At 46.2% G+C, this 16481-nt stretch overlaps 1 protein-coding gene across 1 annotated transcript in view; it reads right to left on the reverse strand.

Moving 5' to 3' along the window:
- Nucleotides 1–3598: 3598 nt before the first annotated feature.
- Nucleotides 3599–16481, reverse strand: part of STUM (stum, mechanosensory transduction mediator homolog) — a 111212-nt gene continuing 98329 nt past the window's right edge. Inside the window, exon 3 of the mRNA XM_068232815.1 lies at nt 3599–12223. Within this exon, the coding sequence (XP_068088916.1) occupies nt 12189–12223 (35 nt within the window). The 3' untranslated portion in view covers nt 3599–12188. The remainder of the gene's footprint in view (nt 12224–16481) is intronic.

The following is a 16481-nucleotide window of genomic DNA, read 5'->3' on the forward strand; positions in this document are numbered from 1 at the left end:
GTGTATGAATGGCAGCAATGTAAATATTCCCCTTGAAAATTAAAGGGTGAATTTTGATTGGCTGCTGTAGGCTCCACCCACTTTCCTGAATATTAGTCCCAGTCACCCAGTGGCCAACTGTGTCACGTTTGAGAACCCTGCCAATAAGAGAACAGCTGAAATCAATCTAACAGATCTGATTGGCTGTTTGTGGCTCCACCCCTTTAGTGAATTTGGACCCCAGTCACCCAATGACTGACTGTATCAGGTTTGAGGCCTCTGCCATTAACAGTGTAAGAATGGTAGCAATGTAAATATTTCCCTTGAAAATCAATAGGTCAATTTTGATTGGCTGTTGTAGGCTCCACCCACATTTCTGAATATTCATCCCAGTCACCCAGTGGCTAATTGTGTAAAGTTTGGGAACCCTGCCATGTTAAAAATGTAGTTGTTGGCACCGGCCACTTTTTCTAACCTTGACTTACAGTCACTCAGTTATCAAGTTTATCAGCTTTGAGGTCCTTGGTATCAATACTTTGTATGCTCAATCACAAGAAAATGTATGCGTGCTCTACACCAAGCTTAACCCTTTCAAGTCTAGCTGTGCAAATCTGGCTAAAATGGCTTACCATGAGACATGCTCACGCAGAAGGGCCTTGGGAAGCCTCCCCGAGGCGCTCCTGGATAGTGCTGTATAGCATGAACTAATTCCCGCAGGGCAACCGCTTCGCGGTATTGGTTTTTGACCCTGCAAAGTTTGGCATGCGAAAGCAGATGCATTTCTGCGTGAGCATGTCTCATGGTAAGCCATTTTAGCCAGATTTGCACAGCTAGACTTGAAAGGGTTAAGCTTGGTGTAGAGCACGCATACATTTTCTTGTGATTGAGCATATTTGCATTCTGTCCTTTGGAGGCAGGTGGTGGATGGTTTGCTCTATGAGTGGGCTGTCTGTGCCTGTCCTTCCCCCCCCCTTCTGGAGTGATGTGTGTGAGCCAGCCCTGAGCCCCACAGCTCGGGGTGACCCATGCGTCACTCCTTTCCCATGCAGTGCCCCGAGTCGATGCGCAGTAGCAGAACGCAATGGACGTTCAGGTAAGTGCCTGTTTTTAAATTTTTGGGAGATGGTTGCGGATGGCCCCCCCCCCGGCGCCGGCCACGCTTGGGGGGGTCGTCTGCGCTACCCAGCCTCCACCTCCGTGGTGTTGCTGTGGTCCCTAGGCAGTGAGAGAGCCTGGGGCCCCGCAGCCCCCCCGGTTGTATGGGGGCAATGGAAAGCCTCCCCGAGGCGCTCCTGGATAGTGCTGTATAGCATGAACTAATTCCCGCAGGGCAACCGCTTCGCGGTATTGGTTTTTGACCCTGCAAAGTTTGGCATGCGAAAGCAGATGCATTTCTGCGTGAGCATGTCTCATGGTAAGCCATTTTAGCCAGATTTGCACAGCTAGACTTGAAAGGGTTAAGCTTGGTGTAGAGCATGCATACATTTTCTTGTGATTGTCAATACTTTGTATATTCCCATTGAAAAATAAACAAATATGGCTGTTTGTGGCTCCGCCCCCTTTCTGAATTTGAACCCTAATCACCCAATGACTGACTGTATCAGGTTTGAGGCATTTGCTATTAACAGTATAATATTCCCTTTGAAAAATCAAAAGGTGAATTTTTATTGGCTGTTGTAGGCTCCACCCACCTTCCAAAATCTTAATCTCATTCACCCAGTGACCAACTGTGCAAAGTTTGAGAGCCCTGCCATTAACGGTGTTAGCTGCAGTTTATATTTTCCAGTAAAAGTTGTTTTTAGCTCCGCCCACATTTTGTAACCTTGACACGCAGTCACCCAGTGACCAAGTTTGTGAGCTTTCAGGTTCCTGGCATCAAAAATGTGTGAATGGAAGCAGTTTATCCACCAAGGAAATCTGATTGGCTGTAGGTGGCCCCACCCCTTTAGTGCATTTGGACCCCAGTCACCCAATGACCAACTGTAGCAAGTTTGAAGCCTCTTCCATTAACAGTGTGAGAATGGCAGCAGTTTAAATATTCCCCTTGAAAATCAAAAGGTGAATTTTGATTGGCTGCTGTAGGCTCCACCCATTTTCTTGAATGTTAATCGCATTCACCCAGTGACCAACTGTGGCAAGTTTGAGAACCCTACGATTAAGAGTCTAAGAATGGCTGCAGTTCACATTTTCCCATTTAAAATGAATGGCTGAAATTTGATTGGCTGTGTTATGCTCCTCCCATTTTTCCTGGATTCGTAACCTCGTTCACCAAGTGACCAACTGTGCCAAGTGTGGGGACTCTGGCTCGATTACTGTGAGAATGGCAGCCTTTTCCATTGACTTGAATGGGTGAAATCTGATTTGCTGTTTGTAGCTCCGCCCAGGTGTGCAGGGGGGCCGCGAGACCCCCAGAACATATTATCCCAGGTAGTAAGGGATCTGTGTACCAAGTTTCGTTCAAATCGGTCAAGCCGTTTTCGAGTGATCGCGGCACATACACACACACATACACACATTCGATTTTATATATATAGATGGGGGTGTCATCCACTGAGTGTGAGACAACCCGCTTGAGTTCACCACTTTAAAAACAGACAGTATTAGTTTGGGGAAAGCTGTTGTCAGAGCACAGCTGGGTTGCGGTAATTTTGGACTGTCCTCCTTTCTACAATACAATTATCTTATTTCTCGGACGCCCATCCCGCTAATCCATGTTGTGTCGCTGACATCTAGTACTCCGTAGTCACACTATAAAACTCGGTCACTACTTTATGAGTTGTTGACTTTAATATCCCCCGTCTCTGCGGCGCTCCTCTGTTGCGGTGAAAATTTCCGTGGCCCCGATCCACGCGGTATATTTTAATTGCTGTCTTTGAGGAAAAGAAGAAGCAGAACGTAATTGTTTAATAAGGAGACCTCTTTGATCTTTTCCGGCAGCGTTTGATAATGCTCAGGAAAATAATGACATTTGAGGAAGCAACTAAACTTGAAGATACAAAGACAGACATTCTAATCTTATGTAAGGAATGGATGAAAAAACTGCTCCAGTCTCGTTTTTTTAAACACATTTGTGTAGAATATTTAATGATTTGTATAGGGCAGTGATGGCTAACCTTGGCACTCCAGCTGTGACAAAACTACAAACCCCATCATGCCTCTGCCTCCCCAGTTATGCTTAGAGCTGTCAGAGTACTGCAATGCCTCATGGGACTTGTAGTTCCACCACAGCTGGAGTGCTAAGGTTATCAATCACTGGTATAGGGTGTACAAACCATTTTTTCATTCTTCATTTTCTTTACCTGGGTTAAGGGTTTGCAAAACTGACTTACTGTGTGAATGCCAGATGCAACAGTCTGTTAGCTATCCAAACTCCTCCCCAATCCAATCATCACCCACATGGGGTAATGAAGGAGGAGCTGGGAGGAGACACCAGCTAATCTTTCTCTATAGACACAGAGCTGACCCTACCCTCCTCTGTGCTGCTGAGGAAAGATGAACTCTTTGTGGCCAGTACTGCAGCTAAAGGGAACTTTCAATATATTTGCAAAAAGTAGACATTTGCAATAGGCTGGGGTCAATAAATCAGCATCATTACATGAAAAAATTCAGACCGCTGAAACAAAGGTCACAAACATTTTTATTAAATAGAAAAAAAAATATTCAAACATTCATCAAGATATAGTTTAAAAACATTAAAAAACACAGCTCCCATGCTTTGGCTGTATCTTTACAAGGAGGGTGTTTACAGTTCTATGTACACGGCCGGAACTCCACATACAATACACCGACAGAATTGGTCTAAATTATCCCTGCGCTCCACGAGAATAGTTCTGTTTGCTGTTTTTTCCTCCGTTTGTTGTTTTCCTATTTAATGTCATAAAAAATTGATTTCCTCGTTTCAATTTGCATTCTGTTAGGCTTGTGTAAATGGACCTCTAAGCTCATACAGCTGAACTATAAAATTTGTAAAGCACCTCCTGCCCAGTAGCTATCATATTCCTGCATGAGTCACTAGCTGCACAAAGCAGGACGCATTGCAATTTCACACATTTCACACCCTCTTCTCCTTTCTCCCTATGACCCCCTATAACAGTGCTGCTGCCATGACAAACCCCCCCCCACCCACACCACCACCATTGTGGCCACTACAACAACTCTTTTGGGGGAGGCTATGTCAGAAGCTAGGGTAATAGAAGTTATGCCTTGCACAAAGGGGTGGCTCTGAGATGGTTGTGTCTCCAATCACTTGCCCTAGAATGCCCTCATAGATGGAGAGACACCCACAAATCTCACACATCCCAGACAGATTCATTTAAAGGGTAACTATCAAAGAAAGTGTCATTCTGTACACCCCACATAGCTATAGAGCTTTTAGCAAATAACAATAGAAAGCTTTTCAGAGGTCTCTGATCACAGCCTGTGTGAAGGGATTGCCTCGTGTATCCGCTCTCTTCTACAAAAGTCGAAGTCGAGGGCAGAGCTGTACCATGTAGATAGGTGCCACTTCTCTGTCACTAATCAAAGAGGAATGATTCACTGTTTGTTTCTGCTCTGCCCACACACACTGCTTTCTCATAGATCACATGAAAACAGCTGAGAGATTATTCAGCTACAGAAAGGATCTGAAGAGAAGGACCTGTACTTTATTCCTGTACTTGGATGCTCCCCCCTCCCCATTCTGAATGAGCTCTTCCTGGCTGCAACCTGTGTTTACTTTAGAACTGCGTGAAGCAGAGAGACACAGGAACAGCTGATGAGCTATTTACACACTATATTGATGCTATATATCTGCTTTCTATCATTCTGAAGAGATTCCAGTCACAGGATTATAGCCAGTGAGGACTGTTTCTGTATGCTGGATGTGCTGGACACAGTTCCACATAGTAATGCCCATAGTGAGAACTGTTCTCTGTAAATTTCATATTTTCTTCACATAAAAAAATGAAAAGATGAAAAAAGCCTTTGTTTTGCTATTTGCTAGTAATTACTGGAAATATATGTGGCAGTTAGAATTTTAGTTAACTTTGACAGTTGTACTTTAATTGCATTTGCAATTGTATCTTTCTATAAACCACATCTACTTATGTAAGCTCCACCCTGGAAACGTCTAACAGCCTGACAGAGATAGCCCTGAATTTGCCTTGTCACTTGTTTAGTTTAGCAAATACTGAAAAGTTAAGTCACCCTCTGCCTTCTTATAGGCCCCTGGGACTACAACAGTGAGATTCCCTCTGGAGAATCATGAAAGGAAACCGCCAAGATGTGTTATACGGTATAAAAGAATCTCCCTCAGTTGGATCACATATTGCAGATAATCATTGAATACTGTTTCCCCCGGACTTATATTATCCTTTGAATGATTGTTTTCAGAAAATAACGTTTCTGTTATGAAACACTGTGTAACATAGACTTTATTTACATTGTTTGTAGTAAGAAGAAGACTGATAAGCTTCTCCTCTCAGGCAGACTTTTGTTTTTCTATAGGTCCCATATACAAGGTCCCCTTGTCCTTGTTGCAGCTGTCTTCAGACGGGTAGGTGAGTCAGGCAGCAGGAGAATGTGTTTAAAGGGATATTGCACTCTTAAAGGAAAAATCAATATGCACCAGCCCCTCCACCTCTTTTGTTCACCATGAAGTATCCATAAAAGAGTATATGTTAGCTCGCCTCTGTCTGCCATTGAGGTATGGTGCTTGGCCTTCCCTGAGGCCGGACACCTCTCCTCATACGATTCTCATTTGGGCAGCTGGCTGGGAGGATCATACCTGAGTACACCCATCCTGGGACACTGACCAATGCACATAGCAGCTTGTGAATAGATTCAGCACATGGGGGCGTGGCCCAGTGACATCACACTGCACTTCCTGTATGGAAAGAGTACAAGCAGAAGTGGCGATGGGCCTTTCAGGAGGGCTGGGCACTGTACATCACTGACAGGCAGCAGAACTGGTAATGTATACTACATACTATGCAGGGCCGAGGCAGAGGCTCGGGAGGCACTAATCTCTGGTAAGGCACAGAGGGAGAGTCTGTACCCCAAGTGCCCCTCCCCCTCTTCCAGCCATAAGCAGAGCAGGGCATGCTGTAACAGTTACTCGCCTCTCTGTACTGCCAGGATCCCTCTTCAGCTTGTTGTGCAGTGTCCTCTCTATGACTTCCTCTAGTGCCATCTATTATTATGTGACTCCACTGGAGGTGGTCATAGAGAGGAGACAGACTGAAGTAAGATCCCAGCTAGGGATGGTCAATGAAATGCAAATAATTTTGAGTTGATGCAGCATTATGCAAATTATGTCTGTAAATGTATGCCGCTTGAACATGAACCAATCAAATCCAGCTAAGGTAAAATGTAACTGGTTCATTTTCAAGCTGCATACATTTTTTGCATAATAATTCATCAACTCAAAAGTGTTTGCATCTCATTGACCGTCCCTAATCCCAGCGTTGAGAAGAGAGGTGAGTAACTGTTCAGCATGCTCCGCATGCATATACTCTGCATTAGGAAAAGGAAGGGGGGGGGGGGGGCTACCTAATTCTGGGGGTGCTTCTGGCCACTTATACTGGGGGCACATCCTGCTATTTAATTTGTGGCCTTGTAAACTCACCTGTCACCTTTTGATATAAACAATTCCACCTCATCTGATCAGCAGAGGGTGACAACACCTCATCGGGCCAGCAGGGGGAGATGACATCTCATCGGGCCAGCAGGGGGAGCTGACACCTCATCGGGCCAGCAGGGGATGATGACACCTCATCGGGCCAGCAGGGGGAGATGACACCTCATTGGGCCAGCAGGGGGAGATGAGAACTCATCGGGCCAGCAGGGGGTGACGACACCTCATCGGGCCAGCAGGGGGAGATAACACCTCATCGGGCCAGCAGGGGGAGATGACACATCATCGGGCCAGCAGGGGGAGATGACACCTCATCGGACCAGCAGGGGGAGATGACACCTCATCGGGCCAGCAGGGGGAGATGACACCTCATCGGGCCAGCAGGGGGAGTTGACACCTCACCGTGGACTAGACTAGGGAAATGACACCTCACTGTGGACTAGACTAGGGAGATGACACCTCACCGTGGACTAGATTAGTGACAACTATGATTTAGATATGCAGAGTGACACAGATGGGGTCAGGTGAAGGAAAGTTTCAGTAATGCCGGCTGTTCCCGGAGATGTCAGAGCTGCAGCAATGAGGCTGTCCAGCATCCAGCAAGGCCGCTGTATCTTCTGCTCCTTATTGTGACTCATGCTCCAAATTTTCCCTCCACTGTCAAGTAGCTCTTCACCTCGGGATCATGGGAAAATCTCTGTATCCATCAAGCACATCCCTGGCTGCCGAACTGGCCAAGATTCCTGTCTGTGACTCTGGAGACTTTGGGAATGGGGGGGGGGGGGGGGGAATCTTACTTTGCCAACTTTTTTTTTTAAAGTTCTGAATAGAAAGGGGAAAGTTAGAAATACTGTTTTCTTTACCGTCTAGTTCTAGTTTGTGCTTGTTCAGGGGTGTATCTAGTGATGAGCGTTATGACCTAATTACGATTAAGTGAAATTCTGCAGAATTCGCGAAAATACGATTATGGCGTAATCAAAATTTCGCAAATTTCACGAAATTATGCAAAATTTCATGTTTATGGGGAATTACGCAATTACGATAATTTTTCGTAATTACAATCGTTTTTCGTAATTACGATTGTTTACGTAACACAAACAAATCAGAATTTCGGAAATTTGTCCGTTCTCGAAATTGTTTTTCAGTCCAGAGCCTCCTGATACATTTAAAGCAACAGCCATGCAGGGACTTTTGCATTATCAGATATTGCAAGGCTCCAAACCAAGTGTCTCAGCATGCATGACTGCTAAGTGCACCTTGACAAAGAGCACCTGTCTTAGAAGTGGCTGCAGATAGAGCCTCCTGATACATTTAAAGTGACAGCATGTGCAGTGGCCTTGGCATTATCAGTAATTGCAATCAATGAGTGACTTTCCTGAGTTTAGTCATTACCTAAATGTGCATAATTACTATTAGAAATGAAATTACGTCCATTTTCGTACCTGAAATAACTTTGTTTCTATAGAAAACATGAAATTACGAAATTTCGCGTTAAAACACGGATTTGCGGCGAAACGCAAAATTACGAAACCAAAATTTCGCTTACGGAGTTCTGAATTATGGTTTGTATGGCAATTACGAAATTACGAATTTGTGTCGTAGCGGCAAAATTAGTGTCCGTAATTCAGGAAACACGAAATTGCGAACATTTACTAGGCGTATCAATAACCTCCTGCCATCGTGTGGGAGCCCGGTGCTAAGGGGGCCCAATCTTGGGGTGCAGAATAGCATACGTATTTGTGCGCCGTCGCAACTTGGAGGGAGATGTAATTCAGGGTCCGTGATCACAGGAGCCCCAAATTACTATTTTGCACCCCGCGCAGTACACCATTACTGCTATGGGGCCCCCGCCTGGAAGCGCTACTTCATACTTTTCCCCTGCTCTGGCAGCAGGACAGGTCCTCTTCCATTCCTCATCAGCGTAGCTGTGCTGTGTAGCCTATCATCCTGTGGCTCTCGGCACAGTTACACTGAAGAGGAAGTTAAGAGGACCTGTCCCGCTGGCAGAACAAGGTAAGATAAGAAACTCTGGTGTTTGGCGCACACAAAGCACCATGGTTTGTTTTTTGGTTTGTTTGTAAATATTTTACTAACACTGCAAAGACACGAGGAGGGCCCAGCCTGCCAAATTTTGTTGAGGGGCCCCAGGATACTTAAAGGACAACTTAAGACAGAAGAATATGGAGGCTGCCATATTTATTTCCTTTTAAACAATACTGGTTGCCAGGCAGCCCTGCTGATCAGTTTGGCGGCAGTGGTGTCTGAATCACACCAGGAACAAACATGCAGCTAATCTTGTCAGATCTGACAATCATGTCAGAAACCCCTGATCTGCTGCAGGCTTGTTCAGGGTCTATGGCTAAAAGTATTAGAGGCAGAGGATCAGCAGGACAGCCAGGCAACTGGCATTTCTTAGAAGGAAATAAACATGGTAGCCTCCATATTGCTCTTGCTTTAGTTGTCCTTTAAGTTACGGCCCTTGGCCAGTTTCTCAACCAAATTGTGTGCTTTTTTTAGCTAAATGTTAAAGGTTCCTTATTCAAGAATCAAGATACCAAAAGGGAAATATTCAGAAATTTTCGCCGAATAAGTAACGTGTAACCTCCCTTTCCATACTGTTTTACTAAAATTAGTTTTGGAATTAATACAATTGTCAGAAGGCAGCATGCTATGATTTTTTTAGGACATGCTTAACTTATGTTTTGTTTTTGCCGCCACGGCGAACGTTCACTGTTTGTGGACATTGAGATTTTTCATTTTTTAATCTTTATTTCCCTTCTGCAGTGATTCATTCAAGCAAGTCTGTGAACTCACAGGTACAGGTAATTAATACCCACAAATGTCTGCTCACAGCCCAAGTGCAGTCACATGAATGGAGCGCTCCAATCAAAAAAAGAAAACAGAAAATGAAAGTCACGTGACTGACTATACCTCCTAGACAAGGGGTGTCAAACTCAAATACAATGGCTTCCCTGGTGATTTAGGGCTTACCATCCAATATAGCTTCTCTGGTGGGCCAAACATAATGCAAAGTGGGGAAACCACCTGATGGCGCCAAGGGCCAGATTTGGCCCACTGGCTGGAGTTTGACATGTTTGTCCTAGACTGTCTGGATGCAGCTGTACTCCAGGCAGGGATGGATCTAGGGGGGGGGGGGGGGCAAGCGGGTATCTTGCCCCAGGCGCAGTTTGTTGAATTCTTAAAAAGGCGGCAAAATGAATGGCAGTTTAGGCACCAAAACCTGACCTTTAGGCGCCAAAACCTGACCTTGCCCCAGGCGCAACTTGGTCTTGATCCGTCCCTGACTCCAGGTGCCATTGTGCCCACTACCACAGGGAAAGCAGGAGGTTGGGTCAGAGGAGGTGATGGCCACATCCCTCTTATGGATAATAGCAGGGGGGAGGGTCAGTGGCAGGAACTGCCACATCTCTCTTATGAAAAACAGCAGTAGGGAGGGTCAGAGGCAGTTAAAGCTACACCCCTTTTATGGAAAGCGGCAGGAGGGAGGGTTAGAGTTAGAAACAGACAACCCTCTCTTTTGGAAAACAGCAGGAGGGTGGCAGCAAAGGCAAAACCCCTATTATGGGAAACAGCAAAAGGGAGGGTCAGAGGCAGTAACAGCCACACCCCTCTTATGAAAAATAGCAGGGGGGAGGGTCAGTGGCAGGGACTGAATCACCTATCTTATGGAAAACAGAAAGAAGGAGGGTTAGAGGCAGTTAAAGCTACACCCCTTTTATGGAAACCAGCAGGAGGGAGAGTTAGAGTCAGTAATGGACAAACCTCTCTTTCGGAATATAGCAGGTCTTTCGGAATATAGCAGGAGGGAGGGTCAGAGGCAGTAAAGGCAAAATTCCTATTACGGAAAACAGCAGGAGGGAGGGTCAGAGGCAGCAAATCCACACCTCTATTATGAAAAACAGCAGGGGGGGCAGGGGCGTCAGTGGCAGTAAACCTCACACTCTATTATGAAAAACAGCAGGAGTGAGGGTCAGAGTCCATTAAAGCTTTTATGGAAACTGGCAGGAGGGAGGGTTAGAGTCAGTAATGGACACACCCCTCTTTTGGAAAAACAGCAGGAGTTAGGATCAATGGCAGTAAACCTCACACCCCTCTTATGGGAAACTACAAGAGGGAGGGTCAGAGAAAAACTGGAAAAACAGCAGGAGGCAGGATCAAAGGCAACACCCATTTTATGGAAAACAGCAGGAGGCAGGATCAGAGGCAACAAAGGCCACAGCCATTTTATGGAAAACAGCAGGAGGGAGGATCAGAGGCAGCAAAGGCCACACCTATCTTATGGAAAACAGCAGGAGGGAGGGTAATGCCAGACATGCTATTGCGTTTACTATGTTTTTTAAGTACCTCATCCACATTTGGTATTTTTATTTCCTTACACTCCATCACCACTTTCAGAAGTGGGGGCTATGAAGAAATATTAAAAAATAATTTATACCGATACAAAAATCTAAAATTCAAAAACTGCAGCTAATTGGCTCCACACTTCCTATCAACGATAAATAGAAACCTTTTGTCGTCCTGCGTTATTAGGCCCACTTTAGTTCGGCAGCCTGAGTTACAAAGAAGAAAAACAAACTTTTATATCTAAAACTGAACAACGAAAAAATACAAATAGCTCAAGTTTACAATATAAAATAACACAGTTATAAAAACAATAGTCTGTTTTTCATGATCATGTCTGCCGGGAAATGGTTCTTAGTGAATACTTTATAAACCTGCCTGCCTCGATGTACATCAACGACACATACTGTACATGGGTTTTGGTCTGTTATCAGTTTTCCCGTTCAATAGTTCCTCCTTCTCACTATAATTCATGTACAATGATAGAAAATTTGGTACAAACACGACATTACGTAGTAGATATGAATAGCTTATTACCTGTGATTTTTGTTTCTTAAAACTATTTTGTGGTTACACTGTATGGAAGAAAAAAAACAATTTGCGATAAAACTTTTGGGCCTGTGTTAGCAAATAGTGCCCGTCTCTGGCAAGAATCAGTTTGTGTAATATTTGAATAACATCCCAGGGACTGAATATAATGCACCTCCATCCAATATTGGCCCCGTTCCTGTCCCCCATTTACCAGTTGGTCGGCTTTCTGGCTTCCGTTAAGGTATATAAAAGCCCTCCAGGCATACCAATGATTTTATAGATCTCGCCCTTGAGTCCTCTGATCGTAAGTCTACCTGCGCTGGTTCACACACATGATAGATTGGTGGGCTACCGGCGTCCAAAGTGTAGTCGGGCATTTAGAGATCAAGGATTTGGGCGTTGAGGAGATGGTGTCGCCATCCATTGTCATGTTCTTTTATGCCTTGCAAGTCAGTCAATTTGGAATCCCACAAGAATAAACACAAGGAAAATAAAGTGGTGACGCGATGTTCTGATGTTGTGGGATAATGGTCCTTGCGCTAGGATAAGCCAAGTATGGTTCTGTACATTGTAGGCATCTCTCAAAGTCTGCACCTATTATTGACTTCCAGACACTTATACACTTCTGTGTATTACAGAAACGCTTCCTTCAAGATGCTGGATAATGTCTGTTTTAACTTTTAGGTGTGTCGTAGCGTGGTGGTTACAGCTGCTGCGGAATCCCTTGCTCTTTGTATCCTGCAAAATAAAAACAAGATATATGGCATTTAGCGGTATTAGTTTACAAGATGAGGCACAGCCTGTTGAATTATAGAGAACCAGAACCACTTGTAACCTAAAGTGACCCTGTAGCAATTCTTTTTTGGTGGCGGTTGGTCGGGGGGTGGTTGTTGTTAAGGTGAGGCATCAGGTAGGGTTTTTTGTCTGGGTGGGGTTGGTTAGGGATAGGTTTCAGGTAGGGTCTTTGTCTGGGTGGGGTTGGTTAGGGATAGGTTTCAGGTAGGGTCTTTGTCTGGGTGGGGTTGGTTAGGGATAGGTTTCAGGTAGGGTCTTTGTCTGGGTGGGGTTGGTTAGGGATAGGTTTCAGGTAGGGTCTTTGTCTGGGTGGGGTTGGTTAGGGATAGGTTTCAGGTAGGGTCTTTGTCTGGGTGGGGTTGGTTAGGGATAGGTTTCAGGTAGTACTTGTTTCCTGGGTGGGGGTGGTTAGGGTGAGGCGTCAGGTAGGGATATGTCTGGGTGGGGGTGGTTAGGGTGAGGCGTCAGGTAGGGTTTTTGTCTGGGTGGGGTAGGTTAGGGATAGGTTTCAGGTAGTACTTGTTTCCTGGGTGGGGGTGGTTAGGGTTAGGTGTCCGGTAGGGTCTTTGTCTAGGAGTGGGTGGTTAGGGTGAGGCGTCAAGTAGGGTTTTTGTCTGGGTGGGGGGTGCTTAGGGTGAGGCGTCAAGTAGGGTTTTTGTCTGGGTGGGGGTGGTTAGGGTTAGGCGTCAGGTATGGTTTTTGTCTGGGTGGGGGTGGATAGGGTGAGGCGTCAGGTAGGGTTTTTGTCTGGGTGGGGGTGGTTAGGGTAAGGCATTAGGTAGGGTTTTTGTCTGGGTGGGGGTGGTTAGGCATTAGGTAGGGTTTTTGTCAGGGTGGGGGTGGTAAGGGTTAGGCATTAGGTAGGGTTTTTGTCTGGGTGGGTGTGCTTAGGCGTCAGGTAGGGTTTTTGTCTGGGTGGGGGGTGGTTAGGCGTCAGGTAGGGTTTTTGTCTGGGTGGGGGTGGTTAGGGTTAGGCATTAAGTAGGGTTTTTGTCTGGGTGGGGGTGGTTAGGGCTAGGTGTCAGGTAGGGTTTTTGTCTCGGTGGGGGTGGTTAGGGTTAGGCATCAGGTAGGGTTTTTGTCTGGTTGGGGATGGTTAGGGTTAGGCATTAGGTAGGGTTTTTGTCTGGGTAGGGGTGGTTAGGGCTAGGTGTCAGGTAGGGTTTTTGTCTCGGTGGGGGTGGTTAGGGTGAGGCGTCAGGTAGGGTTTTTGTCTGGGTGGGGGTGGTTAGGGTGAGGCGTCAGGTAGGGTTTTTGTCTCGGTGGGGGTGGTTAGGGTGAGGCGTCAGGTAGGGTTTTTGTCTCGGTGGGGGTGGTTAGGGTGAGGCGTCAGGTAGGGTTTTTGTCTGGGTGGGGGTGGTTAGGGTGAGGCGTCAGGTAGGGTTTTTGTCTCGGTGGGGGTGGTTAGGGTGAGGCGTCAGGTAGGGTTTTTGTCTCGGTGGGGGTGGTTAGGGTGAGGCGTCAGGTAGGGTTTTTGTCTGGGTGTGGGTGGTTAGGGTTAGGCGTCAGGTAGGGTTTTTGTCTGGGTGGGGGTGGTTAGGGTGAGGCGTTCTGCCGACAGTTGCACATGAGTACAAGCTGTGGGCAGACTGATAAGACTGTTTTTGACTGATCCGCTCGGAAATAATAGCAGCAGAGATATGATTGTTTCCAGTACAGGAAGAGTTAAGAAACTCCAGTTGTTATCTATGCATCACTGAGCTCTCCCTCTTTAGCCGCATCTACACGAGTAGATGCGGCCGTGATGCTCCTTATCAATCGAGCCGCTGATGTGGCTCGATTGATAAGATCCGACAGGACGGATCTCCGCACCGCCGATTCCCTGCTCGCTCCCCGCGAGAGGACAATGGCAGGAAATCGAGCGGAAGATAAGCGGCGCCGGCGGGGACGAGCGGGCACGAGCAGGGAATCGGACGCGGCGGGCACGCGGAAGAGGCGATCCTAGCGGCTAATCGAGCCGCGGGATCGCTGCAACATCTTATAGTGTAGACGGGGCTTTTCAAAATCAGAGAGCTGTCTTCTGAAGCTTATTATCTCAGGTGTCTGTCACTATATTTTGTTTTTTCTGCAGAGGAAAGTTCAAAAGGTCATTAGCCTGCTCTGTAAAATCACTTAGACTGCTGAGTGTAGTGTGTAAACTGCAAATATGATGCAATGTTATAAAATATATATATATATATATATATATATATATATATATATATATATATATATATATATATATATATCTGAAAATAAACTTAATTTTCTGTACTACACAACCAATTCATTCCATCATATTTTTTTTTCGCTTCAGTGTCACTTTAACCTCCATGCAGGTAAGCCCGAGCTGGGCTCGGGCTATGCCGCGCAGGAGGATTTCTCCGGCTCTATTGGGGCGATTCGCCCCATTCAAAGTGCTGTGTACACAGCCAGCACTTTGCTAGCCGCGCGCACAGCTTGATCGCCGCCGCTCTGCGGCGATCGCCCGCACGCAGCGGCGAAAGAGGGGCCCCCCCCCGCCAGAGCCCTGCGCTGCCCGGACCAATGAGTTCCGGGCAGCGCTATGGGCTGGATAGGGTGCACCTGACGTCAGGACGTCGGCTGACGTCCATGACGTCATTCCGATCGTCGCCATGGCGACAGGAGAAGCCAAACAGGGGAACGCGTTATATACGCGCTCCCCTGTTTGCTATTAGTGGCGGCGACGATCGCACTAGAGGGACACATGCGCCCTCTAGTGGTGTTTCATGTAGCTACCACTCTGGTAGCTTTACATGAAACAAAATTTTTTTAAAAAAAAAAGGATTTTTGCCCATTTGAAAAAAAAAATTAACCACCAGGGAGGTTAATAGATGAGTGTGTAATCAGGGGCATATCAATAGCCATAGCAGCTGCTATAAGGCCCTGGAGAAGAGGGGGCCCAAGTGGTAATTGATGTGTTTACTATTAACTAGGCTTTGCTGCTCCACCCTCTGACTTTGTATCAGTGCTCATGGACTCTACACAGTGTCAATTGCATGGATATGTATATTCAACTCATATTCATAGGGTAGTGACAGGTAGCATTGCTCGAGAGTGTCTAGATATGATGGCCCCATGAAATTTTGCTATGGGGCCACATAATGTCTAGGTACACCACTGTATGTCATTTTTTCCTTCTAGTGTCATTTCAGGGTCACTTTAAGCTAATATTGTCTATTACATCAGAACATTCGGACACCTACCTTGTGATACTGCGCAGTCAGGATATCAAGAGGGAGCGTGAAAAAGAGAGGAGAAAGAATCAAGAGTTAAGAAATGTGATACAGGAAATGTTCACCCGTGCTTCTGCAAACTCTATTACAATCTACATTTGTATTGTTGAACATGAGCCAGAGTGACTGGAGATCATTGGAGACCATAAAGAGGAATCGTGACAATATATGGTAGAATGCAGTACATTATCCAGGACAAGCACTTTTATGGGGTCATTTTCCTGGTTGCAGCATTAGAAACACTTCCTATAGCTATGCATTGCTGTATGTTGGTATGTAGCACCGCCCTTCCACTGAGGCTTAGCCTAGGCTGCTTAGCTATGTGGAATTTCTACCAGCCCCCCTCCCACCCTGAGCATTCTGGTAGACCAGAGATCTTTTCTACTGGCCTCAGAACTCTAAGTAAACAAACATTCCACAGTGATCTCCTGACAGGACTAAGGGCCCATTCACACTGGGGATCGCGAAACTATAGCAAAATCGGTAGCTATTTGCAATGAGGGTTTTTTCCGCAGTTAATGTGTGATTTCTAGTTACGCTCCTGTTCCTAGCACACTTTGTTTTTGGTATAGTGAAACCTGCCTTATTCTTCAGACACTACTGCAGTCAAATAGACCAGCAGGTCGGCCAGGCAACTGGTATTTTTTTTAAAAGGGAATAAATATGTCAGCCTCCATATCCCTCTCTTTACAGTTGTCCTTTAACCTTCTTAGCGGTATGGACGAGCTCAGGTCGTCCATGACCGCTGGATGGCGCCGCTCAGGCCCCGCTTGGCCGATTTTCACAATTTTTAAAAAAAAAACACGCAGCAAGAACTTTGCTTACTGCGTGTTGGTCCCGATCGCCGCCGCCGATGCACCGCTACCCGCCGAGACCCCTGCGCAGCCTGGCCAATCAGTGCCAGGCAGCGCTGAGGGGTGGATCGGGACTCCGTCTGACGTCACGACGTCGATGACGTCATCGCG

The sequence above is a fragment of the Hyperolius riggenbachi genome, chromosome 4, assembly GCF_040937935.1.
Source record: "Hyperolius riggenbachi isolate aHypRig1 chromosome 4, aHypRig1.pri, whole genome shotgun sequence".
Taxonomy (NCBI): Eukaryota; Metazoa; Chordata; class Amphibia; order Anura; family Hyperoliidae; genus Hyperolius; species Hyperolius riggenbachi.